Here is an 18,300-nt window from a genome sequence, read left to right on the forward strand (position 1 = left end):
AGTCCTCTGTCACACATTTTTTAATTAAGTCTATTAGCATCCCACTTGTCTAACCATATCTTACTTTCTCTTTTCCCTCAGAACTCCTTCTTTATTCAGTGTGATATGAGAACATTTAGACACATCTGCTAATATGGTGAAGAAAAGGCTCTTGGCAGTGCTGATTCACTCAGCAGATCTCATCAGCGTGTACACTCTATGCTAATGGAGATTTAACAGACAGTACTTTCTATAATATCTCTGACTTACTGATAGTGGTGGATATTGATAGAGGTAAGAGTGGATGGGTCGTTCATGCATGGCTGTAGACATTTGCTCATAAATGTATGAAATCACAAGTGCATCAGTTTGGGTTGGTTTAGAAAAAGCCAGAAGGCAGGGTTTTATAGGTATATAATTCATGGATAAAAAAAAAATGAGAAAAGAAAAATCTGGTTTCTAAATTAAAAAGATTAAAAAACTCAACTTTGCTGTGTGTTGATCTTCTCACCAGAAGATTAATTAATTAACTACACCTATTTTCGCTCTTGTGCTTAAAAACATTGATATGTGTTAGATGATTATGTGGTCTGTTGTCGATGGTTGACAAACATCATCATCTCGCTGTGTCTTGGTTGATGGCAAATAAAAATAATATTATTTTGATGACATCAGGTGACAGTTTATGCTTGTTTGTAATAAAGTTATACCTTTTGTACGGCTTCTATAAGGTTGTCAGTAGCCTTTACCTGAAAGACCTTTTCAGTTTTCTTTAATAATAACTGTGAAATGGATGCAACATCCCTCAGTACATCTATTATGGACCATAATTAATGTCAAATTTTCGAATTGGTTACATTAGAATAAAATTAATAGAAATTGGTTCAAAGTTAAAGCTGTGGTTCATCACATGTAAGGTTGGGGGAGAGATTCCTGCCCATCCATGTGTCACAGTGACTTCTGTCAGGTCACTAAACTCTCTCTCAGGGTGCTGATTGGTGTGTTTGGTTGTATAGTGTGTAAATAATAAAGAAACCTTATTTAGATAATAAACTACTGCTGCCTGCCAGTAAGTGTAAATGGATAAGAGAAACCACATTTCTAAACATTTAGAAATAGTTTCTATCTAATGTTAAAATTTTCTGAATAATTGTGAAACATTTATCTCAACAATTAAGCACAGTCTTGGCTTAATAAACGTTTTTTAGAGTTCTGATTGAGCACGAGTAGAGTAAAATAAAAGAGCATTTTATTAAACAAAGAAGATATTAATTATATGTATAGTGATTAATGTGTCATGGAGATAAAAGCAGCAAAAGGCTTTAATTGTAATGCTATTTTATCTAAAAATAAATCTAAGAGTGAAGTGGAAAAAGATTGCTGTTGCCTATAAAGTCACTTTCATTTAGTGCTACACCGCACTTGTGTTAAAATACAAAACAATGAAACAAACAAACCAAAAAAAATACAACAAACTGAAACAAACAACAAAACCCCCCCCAAAAAAACAAGACAAAAACAAATTAGCTATATCTTTTCAAAATCACAAAAACACAAGCAAAAAAAAACCTGTCTTTATTTTTCAGAAATGAAAGTAAATTGAAGCAGTGTTTGTTTTTGGTGGTCATAATGACTCATGAAGAGCCTTTCAAAGGCAGATTAGATAAAGGATGAAAAATCTCCCACATCAGAGCAAGACCCACAGATTGAAGGAGGAGACACGAAACAACAACAACAAATGTTCCATTTATGCATGCAGCTTTGATAATGGGAGACAAATTAGACATAAGAATGAATGAAATGTTTAGACAAGTGCCGGCGTGAGTGATTCTATACTTTCACACACACACACACACACACACACACAGTTGAGAGCTGAGGTAAACTCTGAATGGGTCACCAATCCATCAGAGTCAACATAAAAAAAACAAGATATACAACCATACACACACACCTACACACACACACACACACACACAGGTTTTATTAGAACATACCATGCATGTGTTTGAACTGTGGGGGGAAACCAGCGTACCCAGGAACAAAATCCACACATGCACAAGTAGAACATGCAAACTCATCACAGAAAAGCCTCAGCAGAGATTCAACCCTGCAGCTTTTTTTGCTGTGAGGCAACAGAACTAACCAGCTGCTTCACCAAAACACATGGTTTAACACTAAAATAGAGATTTAATGGGAATATTCAGGTGCAATCTCCTTAAAACTACTTGTACCATCCCAGGCACGGCCAGTTCATTTCAGTAATACCAAAGCAGTCTCCAATGAGTGTAAAATGGCAAAAAGCAGACCTGTTCAGAGCTGGAAGGCTGTGATTTACTGACTACACAGGTGCATCGTGTTTCTTAAACAATACAAGCATGGAGCTGATTATCTGATCAGCTGTTCAAGATTCAAGATTAGAATACCTCTGGGAAGACCTGTGGTCAGGTTTTATTGTAACAATTTATCAAACAATGGCTGTGGGTTTTGTATATTTATATATGTATCAAAGTGAAAGAAAAACAAACTAAGCATGAAATGAATTCTTACATAATTGGGATATTTTAGGCTCCACAATGGAAGATGGGTAGGGATTTTTAAGGTGTTGAAGCTTAGTGGACTAAGTCATAGAATGAAAATTTGCTGATCTAATTATTATTAATTTTTTTTAAAATTACAGAATCAATTAAAAAATGGGTGATTTCTTGCTGTTCCTCAAGAAAAAAAACAGAGTTTTTCAAATGGACAGATATGTGTTATGTAAACTTTAATCAAAGTATTTATCTTCTTTTTCTTAACAGGTACACCTGGGACTGTTTTGTTGGCTTTTAGTATTCGTCTGGCAGTCTCAACAACAACCTTGTGATATTTGTGGAGAGTTGAGATTCTTTGGATACAGACTGACTCCTCATCTAAAGTCCCTGACCACCTAAAGAGGTAAAGACACCATTGAGGGTGTACACATAAGTGCCATCAGATGTAATATTTTCTTTCTGTTCACAGTAAATAGCAAGTGGATATTTTTTAAATCCTCCGTGTGACTATATCACATTGATTACTGGCAGCATGATGAAGTTAACAAAAAATGCTTTACTTTTCATCATTCTGCCAGCAATGTGCATATTGTGCATCAGATTTAGAAAGTCACAACCAGCCAAAAACCCTATATGGCATCAAACTAATCCTACTGAAACTCACATTTATCTGTCTTCCAGCCTTTGAGATGTGATGACTGTTGGTGAAAGAAAAAGTAACATTTACAGTGAGAGAAAAAGAGAGACAGAGAGAATGGCTGCTACCTCCACAGATGAAATGGCTGTGTGGGTGGATGTACATGCAAGTGCAGGCTGCTAGGAGCAATGAGTGGGAAGCGGGTACTGAGTGGGAAGAGGAGAGCTGCTTTAGTGAGACAATCAACACCAAGACCCACAGAAAGACAGTCCCGCTTTCATGGCTCCCTCTGTTTTCTTTATTTGAAGAAAGACAGTTCCAGGTATTCAGGTTGGTTATAAGAGAGTCTGTATGAGGGTCAGCAGATGTTTGTTTGTTTTCCACTCTTTTAATGCAAAATTATGATGGATCCAGTTACAAAACAGGCTTTAAACACAACAAAATAAACTAAACTGACTCCTTAATTCAACATATTATCATCTAGATCAGTGGTGGCCAACCCTGGTCCTTTAGGGCTACTATCCTGCATCTTTTACTTGTTTCCATAGTGTCATGGAAAAGTGTAGAGGTTTAATATGTCTATGAATATGTTCAATATGTAGCGTTCCTTCACCCAGGATGCTGTTTTTGAGAAAGAGTTGTTTTATAAACCTGAAAAACAATAAAAAATGGACACCGTAAGACTTTTGCCTCTTCACCCGTACTCCGTGCTCTATCACTGATGCTACAGCGGATAAGGTAATAACTATTGATAACAATAAGACGGATTACCACTTCAAAGTTGACTGGTCTTTAAAACACACTCATGAGTGTTGCAGTAAAAGTCTTAGACCAACACACAATGGGTCACACACTACTGGCTTATTCAACACACTCAATGCTGCTTAGAGACATAATTATTATAGCTTTACATAATTTATCCCTTTATGCCAAAACCCACAAAATTCTCTGATGTAAAGCCTTTAAAGGAGCATTTTACATTAAACCCAGATTTGTGCGCTGGAAGCTTCTTATTAATAAGGTCATCTTTAACAGTATCTTACAGCTGATGTGCAGTCAGTGATGAAAAATAATTAGTGACTTGATTTTAATCTTTAAATCCTCCTTCAATGTTTTGTTACTATAAATTATTTACAAAAAATTATTTTAACATTTACACATTTTGGTCAGTGTGAAATTAACCTAATAATAGGCTACCATGATCAAATTAACTAGCCACTCTTCGCTCATTTCTTGTTATCGGGTTGTTTGCTAATACTTTACTTCCAGTAGGAAAAAACAAAACAAACAAACCAATAACAACAACAAAAAAAAACAAACAAACATTTGAACCTTCATAGAACTGTATTGCTTGCCAACCACAGTGAATAATTTATTTAACTCCATGTTTATGTGTGCATGCTGAGCTAATCAGGCCCTCTGCTGGATTGATATTTAATGTACATGCAGAAAAATGGCCTTAAAGTTTCATAACTTAAAAAAAATAGCAGTAAGTATATTTACCAAAATGTCAAACTATTTTTTCCAAGCATGACCTTTCTTTCAGGCTATTACATGCCAGTAGACATCAGTAAGCCTGCATCTTTAAACATTCATCATGAAAGTCATGTTTGAACATAGCGCACAAACACAGTCACACTTGGAGGCACAAGAACTTGCATCCCCAGTCTCGCTGGCTCCTGCAGTAATATGGCCCTCGGAGGACAGGCCTGCAATGCAGCATCTGTGTGACTCGCACTCGCACGCGCGCACACACACACATCGCGAGATGGCGGCATGTAAAGTGCTCTGTTCGTAGGAGGGAGACGAGGCAATAGAGAGCGCTGTTATGAGAGAGCTGAAGCCTGATGAAAGGTGAAGGAGTGAGTAGGAGGAACATTAGTGGTAGGAGGTGGAGGTAGGTGAGGATGAGGAAGAAAACAGGTGGGAGGAAAATTTTGAAGTGCTAAGAAATTCAACCAAAGGAGAACGAGAAGCAGGTACAAACTATGGGAAAGATAAATGGACTGCTTAATTAGCTTGGTGGTTACATCTTCTGGCAGGAGGTTTTATAGCTGATGTACAGTTTATCAGTCGATCTTCATCTCTACACTGTAGACACGTACTGTGTGTCAGTTCTGTATGGGTATTGAAAAATAGCTTTCAATCTGCTGGGAATAAACTATTTGGATATGCAAGAACGTTTTCAGGAAGGTTCTGATGGCTACACGATGCCGCCATTTTATTTTGCTTTACTAATTGCTGTAATTATTTTGAAGAGATGCTATACAAGAACAGCCTGTAATTAGTGTTCAGTCTACTGATAGCTAAGATAATTTATGTCATTTTATCAAAACTCCTAAACAATACAAAGTGGCAGCCTAACAGTTACCAGAGACCAAACACTGCATTTTTAAGAAAAGTCCACACAAATAAAATGATTTTTAAAATGTCTAGTGTTTTAATAGTGTTGAAAACCTAAAAGGAGTTTAACCTTTTTTATATTAATAATAAAAAAGGAACAGACCATTTTTAGCCTCTTCTCTAAATGGACAGACCACTGCTGTTTTAATGCAATGAGCATTCCAATGAAGGTGATGAAGCATGAGTGTGTGTGTGTGAGTGTGTGTGTGTTTTGTCTAGACTCACTGTTAATGCTGTGTCTGCAGTATATCTTCTACTGACAGTAGCTCTGTTGTTGTAACATGAATTCTGCCTCACTGGGAAAAATGTGTTCTTCAGTGAAAAAACATAGCATCTTTAGTTTTGCAGCTGAGTATTTTGGGCTCTCAACAGTATAAATGCATGTCTTTGGGTGAATGTGAAGGGGTGAGAAGACCTCATACTCCTGTTTCACTTTTCCTTCTGTATAGAGTAAAAGCTTGCAGCCTTTAGGACATGCATACAGATACAATTAAACTTGTTAGTACCCTTCTACATTATTGAAAAACAAACAAACAAACGAGCAAAAATGCAACTAATACAACTGAAGCCAAAAAGCCCCAGTTTTGTGTGGTCAGTCAGAAACTTTATGGCTTGTCTACATGCATTTTTGTGAGTCCCTGTCTGTTTTTTTGTGTTTCTCTCACAATAGTGAAGCCTTCCTGGGTCTTCTTCCATTAGGCCCATTATAATTCAAAATACAACTCATGGCATGTTCAGAAAGAGATACCTGCACCTTGGAGTTCAGCTTGAACGGTTTTGGGTGGTTGCCTTGGCTCTTTTTTTGACAATCCACACTATCCGTCTGACAGACCTGGTGTTGCATTTCCTCTTGCATCCACATCCTTGGAAGTTTCACAGAAACATGAAGCTTCTTGAAGATGGTCTTGTAGCCTCTGGGAAATCTAAAATCTTCTTTCTGAGCTCCTCAGACAGCTCTCACTTTTGTTTTGTCTGCTTCATGTTCAGTGTGGTGCTGACAACGATACCAACCTACCCAGTGGCTGTTTGTTCCCTTTAAGGCCTGAATGGTTGATGAAAAGGTTAATGGCATCTGTGATACTGATTGAGGTCAAAACAGTTAGTTTCAAGCATGACTGTAATGCAAAAATTAATAGTGTCTTTAAGATTATCAACAAATCTGGCCATACTTTTGTTAGCATATTGTTGTCAAGAAAACAACAAACCATTTTATTTCACATTTTGTAGTTTACTCTATCACATACTAAATGCTTATAAATACAAGTTAGACAATTGCTTTTAACTTAATCACTTTTCACCAGATGTGAAGCATTGTTTCAATGAGCTCTAAGGTTACCAACAAATTTAATCATGTCTGTATGCATATTTATATATAAAATTTGTTCTCATTAAAGGGTTGCAGGTTAATTATCCTGAATGTTTCAATGCTGTTGTGCGCAGCTCTGCCTGTCCTATCTGTGTAATAATCATTGTCACAGAGTGAATAACTACAGTCTCAGTATTAACCAATGCCTCTTTGGCAAATTGCCTCAGGCTCTTTGCCAGTTACAACTGACCTGTTGTCCACTGCGTTGCCCAGCATACAAATCTTTTATACTGTCATCTTACACAGCCTCAACTTTTAAACATTCTATCTGAACAATTTACAGATTCTTGGACTCTACAACTGCCTTCTCTTTGATTGCACCTTTTATTTCTTTTCTAAACAGACTGTTATTACTTTTCTTTTTATGGCTCATGTAATCAGTCTTCTTAAGTATGCTTTCTTTATATTCACTTCTCTATTTTTATATTAGAAGCTGAACTGGTATGTTGTTTGTTAAATGCAGAGCAACTGCAAAGCTTGTTTGTTGTCTGTAGCCCCACTGGAGCCTAGTTTTTGTTTTGCACTAATAGGAAAGAAGTGGTTTCTTATAATCAGACATTATGGTAATTTACCATGATGGTCCCAATCATTTTGTGTCAGGCTTTAAGTGGTTCTGTTTCCTTCAAACACCAGCACACTCATATACATTTAGATCACACTATAAACTGACTGTATTATGCACAGCTCATCTGGTCTTCAGGAAGCCAGGCGACACTTTCTCATAAGACTCCACTCACACCCTTATTCTGGGCACCAGTCACAGTGATCTTACTGGGTCTGGAAATCAGCCAAAGCTCAAAGTCACCTTCATCAGCAGACAGACAGCACATAGATGCAGCACCATGGACAGCAGTCCCACTTCTGCACTTTATAGCTCTTCCAATATTGGAAATGAGGCTTTAGTAGAGAAGCTAAGCAACTGATATTGACACTGACAGTGAAAGAACCATCCAAATCATAGTCTTTGTGCTCCCACAGAGAAAAGAAAATATTTCTGTGAAGCAGCCAGTGAGGTACAGTATTGTGTGAGTCTAAATTTTTGTTCTCCTTAATTGTCTGTTCAGGCTTAAGTCACGTCAAGCTCCACTGACACTAGACTCTAAACAGTTTTTTTTTTGTCCTTCTTGATAATATTGATTCCAGAATGGTAACAAAGCCTAATAATTAAAGAAAAAAGCATTCTTGATATTTAAACTAACATTCAAACTCTAAGTAATATATATATATATATATATATATATATATATATATATATTATACACATGATGGTCATCTTCATTTCTGGTCCTCAGTGGTTCTTACTTTTAATAACTCACAGGGAGATGACATCACATAACGCTCGCAGACAACCTTTTGTCACTTTCTGCTGTTTTAAACTCAGAAAATTCCTCTTCACTTTACCTGGAAGGAAACACTAAATCAAAGACTAAAATGTAGAAATATATTACATAATTTTGAACTAGATACTGCACAGTAGATTAACATAACTTTTTTAATACTCAAACCAGAGTTCATAGGAATCCCTGTGCGCCTGCCGTCAGGTAAATCTAACAAAGAGAGCCAAGATTAAAGCTAATTTGATAAATGTTTGATATGAGGATACAAAGGTTTGTGAAGAAAGGGTGTTTGAGTTCAACAAAAAAAATGTTTGTGGTCACAAGGAGAAGAAAATGTCAGTCCCTGGAGGCTCTTTGGAGAGGTTTAGGTAGGATGATGTGGATCAGGAAGAAACAAATAAATACAAGATGCCTCAGACATTGTAACAACTTCAGCACACAGATCCAGCTTGACATTTGAGGTTAACCAGTTTGGTTATGGCTGACCTTCTGTTAGCAGGATTCAAGAAGAGGTCATGTGAAACTTACAATAAAGTTTTTTTTCAGAACGTAAACTTGAGAGAAAAGTGTTTGTATAGATATTCATACCTCCAACAATAATTGTATTATTCCTTAAGTATTACAGTGCTGAAATGTAGCATTTTAACATCTGAATCATTCACAGACATGGTCACAGACTTCCTATAATATGCTGACATCAAAACTTTTTCTCTGGTTGCGTCATCAGATTAGTGTTTGGGATTTAGAGCAAAGTGCCCCTATTAGTCTTACATAGAAAGTTATAATTTTATGATTGTTGAATACTAATAACTTTCTTATTCTTCAGACTTGTACAGTGCCTTGAGCTAATTAACAACTGCATGCTCATGCGGTTTTCCAATTGTAAATCCATTATTTGTTTTTTTTCCAAAAGGTATGCTGTTCCCATTATTGCCAAAGTATTTGCTTTCAGTTTTTTCACTTAAATCAGCCTCGACTTTCTAGGCTATCACCATTCTATCATTTTCTATTCTAAACTTGTACAAAATGCTGCACTATTTTTGAGGGTACTGTGTAATCAGCAGCTTTGGGTAAAATGTGAATGCAGTGGGTAGTGCTCATTGTAGCATTGCTTTGCACACAGGCTGCAGTTATTGACTCCTGTTTTCTCCATTTGGCTTTCCCTCAGTCTCTAGATCTCTGTGGACTGCAGAGCTAAATGACAAATTGCTCCTACACAAACACTCACACACAGCTCAGGTACTAGCTTCCACTATCTTTCAGCAAAAATTCCCTCTGAGCTTATCTCTGCTTCTGTTTGTGGATAAACTGCAGTAAACTGAATGTGCTTGTGGTGCTAATGTGAGACTCAAACTGCTATAAATAACTGTTAAAATTAAAAGCAAACAATTGATTATAAGATTATAAGATTAAAAAAAACAAACTTTTCTTTTGCACTTACCTAAAATATTCTCAAACCAGAAACAGAATGTAAGTGAAGAACATTTACAGCTTTATTCCTTTGTTTTTATTCCACTGGCATGCCACCTTTCTAATATTACATAAAAAGATGACTAAAACGTGTCTGTTATTGTCTCAGGTGGTTATGTGGGCTTATCATTATTTTTGTCCCTTTTGCATCTGTGTTAGCTCCTGTTTTTGCTCTTTTGATCAATCCTCTGCTTTTGTCATGGGATTTCATACATGCAGGACCCTCACTTTATGCACCACGTTGTTTACATTAAAATGTATAATGTACAGACCACTATAACCCTAAAGCATGCATCAAGAAACTTTTTTTTTTTTGGAGAATTTACCTTTGTATTTTTAGTTACCCCTGCCACAATAATTACATGATTCCATTTATCCAATGCTGGGTTTGATGATTAATCAGAACCCACCTTTAATCCCCTCAGTCCTGCTTTAATGCCCCAAAATCCAAGATCTGCACTGTTTTTCTGCGATTTCCACCTAACCCACTGGCTATATGAGTCATTACCCAGCACACGCACAAATCAATAGGGTTTTGTACAGTGGTTGTCATCTGCCCGCCGACAGCCAAGGACAGTGATTCACCACCTACACACGAACTCACACAGGCACAGCTGTACTTTGAGAATTGTTGCCAGTGAAGCACAGTAGAACTGCAGCAGGGATTATGACTGACAGGAAGAGATTTCTTTTTTTTTCAAAGTGACTGATGCAGTGTCCTAAAGCCTGTGCACTGTTTACTCTCCTTTATGTAAAATTGGAGTTAATAACAGGTGGTGAGCGTTGACTATGCCTCACCTTTTCACCTTTTCACCTTTTATTTCTGCTTCTCTCTTACCCAGAAGTCAAGACCCCATCCCTTTGGCCATATCTTGCCGGCTGCTAGTTAGCACCAGCATGGCAGACAGTCAACAGCCAGAAGACGATGCCCCCCAATGGGACCCATCAGGAGGACAAGAGCCAGGTGGTACCCATGGAGCCAATGGCTACTCTTCCTCAGCCTACAGGACCTGCCAGCCCGGCGGAGCCCACATGACCACAGCTCCTTACACAGGAAGGGAGAACGGCTTTAACGGGGAGCTAACTGGAGCTCATGCTATAACTGCAGGTAATACAGGCTTCATTTTTGGTTTTGTCAGAGTCATAAAATCACATTTCTTCACAGATGCAAAAATGTATGTTCTTTTAGATCCCTGATAATGGTTACATTTCAACATGTATTTTAAGTAAAGGCTGTGGTGGGTGAAAGCTATATATCAGCCTGCATGGGAAAAATTGTCAGAGATTTGACTTTTGCTGGAAATTTTTTTTAACAGGCATCTAATATTTTCGCTTTTAAAGTCAGTGTCAAGAGAGCTTAGCTGAGGGCAGAGAGATAAGAGCAAGTCAATATTTTTACGTTATACTGCATTTTTCCCACATTCATCATTTTTAAGGTGACATTTCTATTTATTTCAGTTAAAGGCAGATATTGTCCTCCCATCTTTGTCTTTGTTACATTATACAAAGATAGTTTTCAAATTGTGATAAACTATGATGAAGTCACACTGTTATGAATATTAATCTAAGTTATTTTGCACAAGCATTATATTTTATGCACAACAATCCCCTTATTTGGGTAAGTTTGTAACTAGTTGTTAACATGTTAACTTGTAGTTCCAGATTTGAATGTATGTGAGTGTGCTTTATTTTTTCAAGCGATCTGTGTACCTAATAAGTACTTGGTTGTGTGTTATTATGCAATGTGATCTTTTGAATGTTGTATACAGAGGAGTGCCTCTGCTACAGTTACTACAATATCATACTGTTATTATCAGTGCTGTAATTAACACATAAAATCTGGCTCTCCTTCCCCCTAACGCTTCCCTCATGCACGCCCTGAAGACCACCCTGGTAACCAACAGTACCAGTGGTGTAACCATGGCAACAGCTCCCTTACAATTTGCCAGGGCTTTTGTTCTTTCTGGCTGTAGCTTGCCACAGACATGGCCATTTTGCGTGCAGTAACAAAGCCAAATTAACCTCCCATCTCCCCATGATTAGAGCTTCACAGAAGCCAGTTCTCAAGGATGATAACAGAATCCTTGAGTATTAAGATCATTTGCATTTGTTCACTGTTCATTGTTCGTGATTTATGACTGTTCAAGCTTGATCAAATTTTGAGATAATGAAACCACCAGAAATCCTTTGATGATTCATGATTTCCTCTGAGCTGTCTTGCTCAGAAATCTTAATGTTATATCACATTTCTGATTAACACAGCTTTTCATTTTTATTTTGCCACATCTTATAGTGTGTCAACAAAGCAGCTGCAGATTTTCTCACATGGTTTCGCTGTTTTCTATTTTGGGATAATAGATTTAGCCTACAATAACTTCAACTACAAATATTTTTCACTGATTTCTAAAGGATATAGATAACTGTCCAAAAATACAACACATTGCATTTTTTATCCATTTTATTTTTAAAGAGGATAAAAAATTGAATGTGTGTTTTGTAAAGAGGCAAAAGTTCCAAAAGCTCTTATTCTTCTGTTTCATAAAACTAAACTAAACTAAACTAAACTAAACTAAACTAAACTAAACTAAACTAAACTAAACTAAACTAAACTCCATACGTTTTCATCCACTTTGCTTGAAATTCTTTTTTAAAATAAAATAAACTTCAGTTTGAAATATCCTAGCTATTTTTAACCATCTATTTATCATTGAAAATGATCGGTTAACCCATAACATATGAGTTGTGTTTGTCTGCTGCACATCTTTTTTGCTTACATTAGCATCTCTTCAGAGCAGGGCAGAGTACAGGATAAGTAGGGCAGGATGGGTGGCAGAAGGGCTGATGCTGGGCTTTGGTGAGCTCTCTCTCCCTGCGAAAAGCTCTTCAGTCCCTGTGAGAACCACTGAAGCACAAAATTGTCCTCTTGACTTTCCTTTGAAAGAAAGTTGAAAAAGTCAGTCAGCCATGTTATAAGTGGTCAAGTGAAACAGAAGAAGGGAGGGAGGAGGAAACAGAGCGACTTCATAGAAGAAAAAGGGAGTTTCTAGGGAGAGTCTTGTTTGCATGAATTGTAGAGGATCTGAGATATCGCACTGACTGATGTCTGTGTCATTTAGCTAATGCAAGAAACAGGACGTAGTTCTGGATAAGATTTTCTGTTATAGTCACTGCATCTTGTCAGTTTAAATCAGTATGTTTGTCTGAAATAAAGAGATTTACTCAAATAAAACTTAGATGTATTCAAACTTTTAAGATGTTTGAAATTTTGAGATGTACTGGAAAAGTGGTAAAAAAGTTCATATTTTGCAGGTGAATCTGTAAATAACACAACTTTAAACTACTTTCTTTTTACTTAAAATAGTATATTTCATGTAAGTTTGTGTGAGATACAGACCTGTCTGGTGGAATTTTAAAGGTATGTAGTTCTTACCTTAAATGCCAATTTAGTTAAAGTTTATTACATTTGTGAATTTCAGCAACAACATAAGACATTTTCAAAATCTTATTTTGTTTGCTCAAACAGTGGCAAAGCATGAATTTTCTTCTAAAGCTTTTTGATCTACTATGTTCTCATGAAAAATAGCTTTGAATGACCTAATTAGGCCACCAGGGCCACATGCTGTTGACTGCATTAAATTATACATCCACAAAATCTACCAGAAATTACAGGCATCTCCACAAATTCCAGCTAACATGCAGGGTTTAAACACACCTGCCATCACACACTTATAGACACACCATCAGCAACAATGCAAAGCAAGGGTTGTTGAAATATTACCACCAGTACCAACATGGAGCATGCTTCTAATTCTCTTCCATAGTATTACAGAATAATACTCAATGTGTCATTCACACAAATACAAACCACAGTTTAAAAAGCTCTATTTTATATTCTGCTACACTGGAAGCAGTGGACCTATCAGGAAAACTGGCTGGTTAGAATGAACAATGTGAGTTACACAAATATGTTATTGAAAATTTATTAAATTATATAATCTTCATTTTTTTTTCATTATGAGCACGTCTTTTTCAGTGGGCGAGACATACATGAGCTTTGAAGGATTGAACCATTTTATGTTTTTGTTATTGCACTAACACTGTCCTAATTAAAACAGGGTGTTAGATACAACATAATTTTTTAAACTTGATTAGGTGTCGGTTTCTTGAATTTCCCCACTACATGAACAACACCATGGTAGCTAATAATTGCATTCTCAAGAAACTTTTAATAGATGGTAAGAATATATGTTGAGAAAATGTAAATGGATGTACACATGTGTGGTTATAAATGTTGTAGTATGACTGGTGTGGAAAATGGTTTTAGATACAGACCATGTGATCTCGATTAAGGGACTGTGGATGGTAGACCTAACATACTTGAGGAGCTAAAGCATTGTTTAGTAGAGGAAGAAATACAAGATTGTGCTATTTTACCAAATTTGTTCACAAAGCAAGTAAATCAGTTTTTCTTACATCTAATCTTTAGGTTAAAGCACAGCTTGGTCACTGATAGGAGGCTTATTGCAATATTCGACTTCTCTCGGCTGCCTTTATCAGAAATCTTTACTAGTGAAAAAAAAAAAAAAAAAAGAGTATTGTTTCACACTTGTAAATTAAAGAATATCCCTTTGTTCTTTGCCTATTTTAAGTCTTATCTAATTTAGATTCAGCAGGACCTCCTAATGAGCATTCTTATTTTGTGCACCCTCTCTCTTTCTCTGTATTATGGATAGAGCAGAAGAAGTCACCATTGTTGTTTAAAATCTCTCTGAGGTCTCAGTTAATGTGATGCTTTTTCACAGGTTTGTCAGATGTTCAAATAACAAGTCCATGACAATCGGTGCATGCATTAGTAAAATAAAAATGTCCCGTCACTGATAAATGGTTTCTTATGTCGCTTGTAAAAAATTGAGTGCAACACCCATTTATTTTATTTTATTTTATTTGTTTTAGTCCCTAATATTTAGCATGTGAATCACAAATAAGATGCCGTGTTGTTATTTTATAATTTGAGGTTGGTTCTGACACACAAAATACAAAGATGTATTTTTTTAATATATAAAACTGACTAAGGTGATAAATGCTGCTTCTATATAAAACCAATGTAGTTTTTTAAATTTCATTTTTTTCATCAAGTTTTTATACTTTATTTTTATGTCTCAGCTAGGTCTTTATATTTAGGGACAGCTGTGGACACTGCAGCTAAAACAGCCTTTGACATGTGCCTTACATCTGAATTACAGATGGACCCAAGTCAGTAGCCCGCCAGTCTGTTGCTATGGCAACCACTTGCCTTATACATTTCAGTTGCCTGCTGGTATCAAACTGAGAATCACTCCTGTTGTCTCTGTGCCTTTGCTGTCCTTCAGTGTGTGTGTGTGGGGGTGTGTTTGTGTGGCAGTCTGGATGTGCTGTGTGTTGACTCAGGGCTTCCAGTTGTGGTTTCTAAGCCCAGAGAGGACGTGCTCTCATCTGCACCCTGCATGTTTTGAAGGTAATAGACATTTCACTGAAAGAGGATGTTTGTGTATTTGGATGCTGTTAGTTTTGATGTTTGTCAAGGAGGAAAAAAAAAAAAAAACGCAGTGCAAATGTCCTGTAAATTCAAGTGGCTGTTGGTGCGAGTGGTTTATTCTGCGGTTAAGCCCAGTAGCAGGCAAGCTGCTGTGTCATTTGACATTACTTGTAGAAGTGCTGACGCATAAAACCAGAGCTTGTTTTCATCTCTGCCAGGCAGCTTTATGGATCAGACAAGGTTGTATTTTTCTTGCTGCTGCTTTGTGAATGTGTTGTGACTTTGACTTGTGATTGACACATGAGCTGTCTTGACAAACATAAAGGTGTGTTTGAGTGTGAACCTTTCAGTCATCAGTTAATCACTACAACTGAATCAGTAACTTTTATATCATATTTCTTTTTACATCTGAGCGATGGCTGTTGAGCTGCACTTTAAAACTGATTTGTTTAGGAGAAAAAAGGTGTAAACCATGATGTAAAGGTGTAATTTTTCAATCTGGTGCACCTAGATTTTTTTAAGCAAAAATACCAAATGATGCTTTTGAATATCCAACATAAAAATCTGGATTGATGTACATTTAAGAATGACTAATCTAGTTTGCTCTGAACAGTTAGTGCAAAGACAGATTTTTTTTCACTGATTAAATTAAAATACATATTACTGTTTTTTGCATTGCCTTGAATACTACTAAACTTTTGAAAGATATACCAAAATGATAATGATATGGGACGAAGGAGTGATTAGCTCAGTGGTGTCCAATCCTGGTCTTGAAGGACCACTATTCTTCATGTTTCAGGTGTTTCTCTGCCGTGACACACCTGATTTGAATGAATGATGGATCAACCTGATGAAGAGCAGGGAAACAACTAAAACATGCAGGATAGTGGCCTTCCAGGACCAGGATTGGACACTACTGGATTAGCCAATTGGTTAATAAGGGAGCAAAGTGTCTCATTTAGTTTTTTTCATTATTTATTTTATTTATAATTATTGAGCTTATATCCAATTGTAAATCCTATAGCAATAGCTGCAGACTAAATGCAGTTAGAGACTTCCTTGGTCTCAGTAGGCTAACCAATCTAACTTGTAATGCAGCAATCTTGGGTTTGTCCCCCACTTTAACATTATTTATTCTAGCCTATTTTGTCTAAATGCAATAGTCTATATAAAGTTTACAACTAGGTTTAGACATCTACATAACTCTCACTGTTGCACTAAATTTTGCTCTATTTTAGCCTACACCTTGAAGGCAAGTTTAGATGTTATTTCAATGGCTGTTAAACCGCAAAATGCTCACTAGGATGCTTTTATTGTCAGTGATAAGGATTTTTTTTATGGCAGTGGCACAGTTTATCCCTAAATAGTTGATCACACACATCTATGTGCTATTAGAAGCAGGGATATAGAGAGCTGTTTGCTGCATCAAACCGCATAGTTATGTAAGTGCAGCATGAAGAGACTCAAGTTCTAATTATTATGAACCTGATCATTTCTACTTTCCCCCTGTGCTATACTGTGCTAATACTGTGATATCATCACAGTTTTCTGCTGTTTTCCAGAAGGAGGTTGCAGCATCATTAACAATTAATAGAACCAACTTTGATTTAGTTTCTTTGCTTCTAACTTTCACAGCTGAATGTCTTACTAGCGAGACAGTGAGACAGTCAGTGGTTATGGTAATGTTACATGGCTTTGTTTACAAATTTACATCTGAAGCAGACTGTGGTCAGTGGTGTTTAATGAATCAAACTGAATCAACTCAAAATTGAGGGTGGGCAAGAGTAGAATTAAAAATTTTCAGTTTTGTTAGAAAAATGGTAACAAGAGATTGTGTTTGATTGTAGGCAAGATCCATAATGGTTTGTTTGCTAGTTTTGTTTTAAGTCAAAATGTCTTGCAGTAAAACTTATACTGCACTTTTAAACTTAGGGATCCATTTCCTCTACATGCATCACTAACCACCCTGCTTATGGGTGGGCTTCAACAGTGTCCAATCACCCCTAATGCACTACAGGTAGACTAACAATCCTGAATTTATTTCTACCTGAAATCTCTCTTTAAGCGTCACTAAAATATGCTGTGTATCTGTTTTCTTGTTGCCTGAATAAAGTGTGGTTATTTTTAAATGTAAAACTTGTTGTAACAGAGTTTATCAGCTTACAGCTGAAAAGATTGTCATAGTGATTCTTTAGCAGCGCTGAAGACACTTCTTCTCTCATCTTATCAAGCATTTCCTAAAAGATGATATCTTTCCTAATGCAGCATTCTTAAACCTGTATTTCTTTATATCCCCTTGCTCAATTATATTATGATTAATTGATTCAGTTACTTAACCTAGTTGTGTTTACATTATGTTGTGATAGTTGCACAGTAATTCTTGTTTATGTTTTAGTTTTAAGAAACTTCAAATCTTTGAGAGATTTTCAATATAAAATGCAATAATATACATTATGTTCTTTATGTACAATCCCATGGTTCGATTTTAGGTTGGACCTTTTAAGATGATACTAAATAAAAAGAGGAAACAAGAGTCTAGATTTTATTCCACATTTGCAGAGTGTTGTTAGAATCATGGTAGAACCACTGAGTGGGTTTGACATGAACAATTTTCTTCATATTTTTTACCATTAGAATAAAAGTGCTTTTTATTTATTTATTTATTTTCATGGTAAGAATGAACGAATGGTGCACATTTATTTCTCATTGCTGCTGAAAATGGGAAATGGCTGCTTTGAGTTGGTGAGTGGGCAGTGTTAAGTGTTCCTGGAAGAAGTATGTGTGCGTGTGTGTGTGTAATTGTGAGTGTGTGTATGCCAGCCAGATTGTTTCAGTTGATGTGTGGGTGATGTTGGAATAGAAAAAAATACATCCTGAAACAGCAGCATTTTAAAAAATATATAAATACATCACACAGGCACCCAGTTCTATAAGCACTGCTGCGGAGCAAACCATCGCTTTGATTACAACCTGCTGTTTGCTGGGGAATATTTAAGTGTATATTGGCAGATATAAATATAAATGTACAGACTGTTAGACCAGTGTAGTAGCATTGATAC

The 18,300-nt window shown here is 36.4% G+C and overlaps 1 protein-coding gene across 1 annotated transcript in view; it reads left to right on the forward strand.

Annotated features, from left to right (window-relative positions):
• The window catches only part of map2 (microtubule-associated protein 2), a 68,664-nt gene that overhangs the window by 23,369 nt on the left and 26,995 nt on the right, over nt 1-18,300 (forward strand). The window contains exons 3-4 of the mRNA XM_037976192.1: nt 2,781-2,916; nt 10,569-10,834. Of these exons, the coding sequence (XP_037832120.1) occupies nt 10,624-10,834 (211 nt within the window). The 5' untranslated portion in view covers nt 2,781-2,916; nt 10,569-10,623. The remainder of the gene's footprint in view (nt 1-2,780; nt 2,917-10,568; nt 10,835-18,300) is intronic.

This window comes from Kryptolebias marmoratus, linkage group LG6 (assembly GCF_001649575.2).
Source record: "Kryptolebias marmoratus isolate JLee-2015 linkage group LG6, ASM164957v2, whole genome shotgun sequence".
Lineage (NCBI taxonomy): Eukaryota > Metazoa > Chordata > Actinopteri > Cyprinodontiformes > Rivulidae > Kryptolebias > Kryptolebias marmoratus.